This window comes from Homarus americanus, unplaced genomic scaffold (genome assembly GCF_018991925.1).
Source record: "Homarus americanus isolate GMGI-L3 unplaced genomic scaffold, GMGI_Hamer_2.0 scaffold74, whole genome shotgun sequence".
In the NCBI taxonomy this organism is placed as follows: Eukaryota; Metazoa; Arthropoda; class Malacostraca; order Decapoda; family Nephropidae; genus Homarus; species Homarus americanus.
Window position 1 is genome coordinate 6622953 of NW_024716951.1, and position 4563 is coordinate 6627515.

At 39.4% G+C, this 4563-nt stretch overlaps 1 protein-coding gene across 1 annotated transcript; it reads left to right on the forward strand.

The window, feature by feature from the left end:
- The first annotated feature begins 1825 nt into the window (after window positions 1-1825).
- LOC121858755 (pupal cuticle protein 20-like) lies at window positions 1826-3184 on the forward strand. The gene is made up of 3 exons (XM_042355389.1): window positions 1826-1858; window positions 2038-2219; window positions 2769-3184. The coding sequence occupies exons 1-3, from the start codon at window positions 1841-1843 to the stop codon at window positions 2899-2901; spliced, it is 333 nt and encodes a 110-aa protein (XP_042211323.1). The 5' UTR covers window positions 1826-1840; the 3' UTR covers window positions 2902-3184.
- The last annotated feature ends 1379 nt before the right edge of the window (window positions 3185-4563 follow it).

Consider the following 4563-nt stretch of genomic DNA (forward strand, 5'->3'; position numbering starts at 1 on the left):
ACATTTAGTCATCTACTGTGAGTGTGAATAATCAAGTTGGTGTGTTTTAGTGGTTGTTTTTGTGGAGTGGAAACTGTTCAAAATCTTGAGTCTATAAATGTTGTCTCGTGTCACGTTTTTATTATTTGTTATGGGTAATTTAGAGTTTGCTTAAGGGGTTATGTCTTGGTAATTAAATAGTTTGGGATTATATTACAACTTGTATGTAACTATATATTATGTTAAAATTAAACTTGTTTATGATAGTTTTTATTAGCTATCTAGTATAATGAGTTTATCAGAACTTTAAAAAAGAGCAACAAATTTAATTACGATTGAGTTGTTTAACACCTTGCCCCGAGACACATTAAAAACACACCGATGTTAACTCGACACAACTACCAACCGTAGGAGTAAATAAGAGTAAAATACATAAACTTATCTAAACCTGATGGTAAATATGTAAATCAATACGACTAGCCAAGAGTTGTCCGCAGTTACCTTACTTTTATCCACACTACCACGAGAGGCTGGTGTTCAAGCTATTGAACAACTTCTTCTTTATAAATAAAAACAAATTTAAGAAGCTCAATAGAAAGTTAATTCCGTGCATTAGAAATCTTCCGTCTAGAGTCAGATTAAGGAAACTAACTTTGCATTTTCTGGAGAGACGTAGAGTGAGGGACGATATGAAGGAAGATGGGATTAAGTGTGATGTACTAAACTGTCAGTTCAGCAGCGAAAACGTTGTATTAGTTTTACATTAAGAATCAATATTTAGAAAGGAATTAGATAAACATTGGCTCAGAAACAGAGTTATGGATGAGAGGAACAAGTTAGCAAACATGATTATTAAGTGTATGGTACTCGCTGGGAATCTTCAATTAAAGGTCAGATGATAGTGATAAGGCTTGGGTGTAAGAGGAACTAATAAGCCTCCTCTACTTTCTCTCATTCTGATGTTTTTTGTGTACAACTTAAACAAGAAACATCACTTTTACTACTATGATTGTACGTCAGGCAGCGCCATCATATATTGGGGAAAATATTGATCCAGGTAGGCTAGTGAGTCATTCAGTCGGGGAAGCTATTAACTAAGTTTACTAAACTACACAGTACACCGAGCATTACAATAACTACGCTGTGTCGATAATGAAGCCGTTTGAGAAAAGTTTTATTTTTCCCGTGAGGAAGTAGTCGTAATAAACATTTATAAGAAGAATCACCAGAAAGTGGTAATCAGCCGCGTCTAAAAGAAACTTTCCTGTCCAGTACTCTTCCCCTCTACCGGAACCATCTACTAAATTGGCGGCGAGTTGATAGTATAATTATTTGAGAATTCACACACACACACACACACACACACACACAAGCGCGCACACACACACACACACACACACACACACAAGCGCGCGCGCACACACACACACACACACACACACACACACACACACACACACACAAGCGCGCGCGCACACACACACACACACACGGATTAAAACAAGACAGCTGATAGAAACAGATATAAATCCTATACAAATTTTATCCTCATTAAAAAAAAAATCAAGACAATGTATTTTAGCATTTACGTATTAGTGACAACTCCGCTCTTCCTACCACTGAATTACCAGTTAAGGAGTTCATTACATATGTTGTCTCGAAGTAAATAATTAAGTAGACAAAAGTTGTTTAGAGACTTGTGAGACAACATAGAGTGAGGAAACTCTTCCCTTGGCTATGTTACCTCAGGCCCCACCCAGCCAAGCCCCGCCCTCTTCACCTTGGCTCCGCCCACCACTCTACACCAGGCTATATAAGCCCTGGCTCAGAGTTGGGACGTATCAAAAATTACAAGTTCAAGATGCATCGTCTTCTCATTGTGAGTTGCTGCTTGTTACTAAAGTGCTCCCATAGTCTAGTGTTAGTTGTGAGGTACAAGTGCCGGACCAGGAAGGTCTACTTATAATGAAAGACCATATACTGTTGATAAACATACAATGTCTTTGATGTGCATAAAAGATGCCGATTGTAAACGCTGATTGTTCTAATTTCGTGCAGGTTGCTTGCGTGGTGGCAGTCGTGGCTGCTGACAGCTACAAGACGCCCATCCCCATCCTGAAGGATGACCGCACCCAGAACGCTTATGGCGAGTACACCTTCGAGTACGAGACTGGCAACGGCATCTCCAGGAACGAGGCCGGCAAGCAGGCTGACGGTCAGGAGTCATCAGGTGGCTGGAGGTGAGGTGCAGGTGGTGGTTGTGTAGGTGATGAGGTGGCTGGAGGTGAGGTGCAGATGATGAGGTGGCTGGAGGTGAGGTGGTGGTGGTGTAGGTGATGAGGTAACGCACATCTGTCAGTTGAACACAGAATTGTGTTGTATCAGTTCAGTATAATCCTACAACCCAGCAGATGATCCTCACCTATGGTAATAATCTACAGTATTTGGTGATTTAATAGTCATCACCATTAAAATTTTTGTGGATGTTTTAGGATCAGAAGTGACCATTTCCTCTCCACCATTATCAGTATTCACACAAAGGACTGATTATACTTAATTAAAACTGCACTTAGTCTGTCACAAATCTGACATCTGCTGGATATTATACTTTTAATTAAACAAGTGTTTAAAAGTTTCCAAAATATCTACTTTTTATGGTATAGTATACAGTACATATTGTTAATAACATTATATCATACATGTACTATTTTTCTAACATAATAATGAACTATATAGTGAACAAAATAACAACATCCAAGGGTGTAAGCCAAAGTTATTTTCTACTTCAGCTACACTGGTCCAGAGGGCGTGCCCATCGTGCTCACCTTCACCGCTGGCGCAAACGGCTACGTTCCCGTGGGCGACCACCTGCCCGTACCACCCACACCCGTGGCTCTGCCCTACCAGAGATCTGGAAACTAAGGCCACAACCTGATCCTCACTCTCACATGTTACCATTTTCACAGCCCTGATTCTTTCCTTATCTCTGAGTGTTGGTGAGTCTCAACAAGAGTCTACCAGTCCATGATCTACCTGTCTGTTCCTTCATCTATCGCTCATGTCTCGTGGACATGTTGGACCACAATCACATTTTTATATTTTATTCTTAAAACTGTAAACGTTTTAAAACTATTTATTCGACGAATCTATTTATTCCTTAGACAACAAGATGTTTATGATTGTAAATAAATTGTCTCTTTAGAAATCAAAATTTTCTAAACCCCTGAAAAAGATGTGATTATATTATGTTAAAAAAATAAAAATAAAAGAAAGATATAAATACTGATGACACTAAAAGAAACGATGATATTTATCCGCGTATTGATAATTATGATGATAATAATAATATTACCGGAAATAACATTTTAACAATAATGATACAAATGACATCAACTTCATATTCTGTGGATAAACAGTAATGTTATTTAACAGAAGCTGCACAGGAGACCAGAAAACATGTTACTCGGAGACTTATGATATAAAGAAAATATCCAAATATACAAAATGTTCGTAATGTACAGTTGCGGAAATGTGTTGCTACACCTTCTGTGGTAATCCGTGTCTCCAAGCGGCCAACCTATTATGACCTAGAGCAAACCCGTCCACTGACCACGTCCGTCGTTAAACGACCAATACCCATTCATTCATAAATAGTGATACTACTACAGCGACGGTGCCGTTTGGAGACACGGGTTACCACAGGGGTGTAGGAACACATTCCGCAACTATACGTCACGAAATATATATATTTTTGAAAATGTAAACGAGTTGTGCTGCCCGAAACTACCCGTGCCGTACTGCTCGTCTCCTCTGCTACGAACTACACTGTATTGGGATACTTGGCGGGAAGCCCCCTGAACAGGGAGCAGCTAGGGGTATATAAGCTGGCCTCGAGTCATCCGTCTGACCTTCCCTTCTGCTGAGATCAACCCCTGGGCTGCACACTAAAAGGTATGTCCATCAATATTGTCAATGCCTATGGCCTGGCACTTGACATTATTAGGGACCTGTCACGCTTTGCCATAAACAGATAAATTGTACCTGGAAATTTCCCCCCCGCACACTCATCATTCTTTCACTTTATGTAATTTGCTGACAAAACCCATGACCCTTCAGGCTTTTACGCCCTTAATGCATGAGTCATAAAGGGAAGAATGAATTTAGCATGCTTCCCAGTTGGGCACTGTAAACGCTTCTACGTTTCACCTTGCACAGGATTAATTTCAACATACTTTCTCTGTCATAATAAAAAAATGCTTAGGCTACACTACTTAAATTTTGATTCCTTAAGACTTATAATCATAATTAATATTTTTATATCTATGTTTGAAATAGAAATAGAATAAAATATACATGAAAGGCGTTGTTCATCAAGAAAACTATTAAATAAACAACAAAAGCTCAAGGTTGAAGAAGCCACTAGTCCAGAAATCTGAGGGCAAACTTTTTTGGAATAAAAATTGTGAACTCTTGGAACAATCTGCCAGAGAGTGTTGTGACGGCACCGAGTGTGAGTTGTTTCGAAACCAGACTTGACCAACACTGGAGCAGGTTCCGATACATTCAGGAGCCAGTTTACGTCCA

Coding starts and splice junctions, on each gene's coding strand:
- LOC121858755 (XM_042355389.1), top strand. Junction 2,220..2,768: donor GAGTCATCAGGTGGCTGGAG/GTGAGGTGCAGG, acceptor TTTCTACTTCAG/CTACACTGGTCCAGAGGGCG.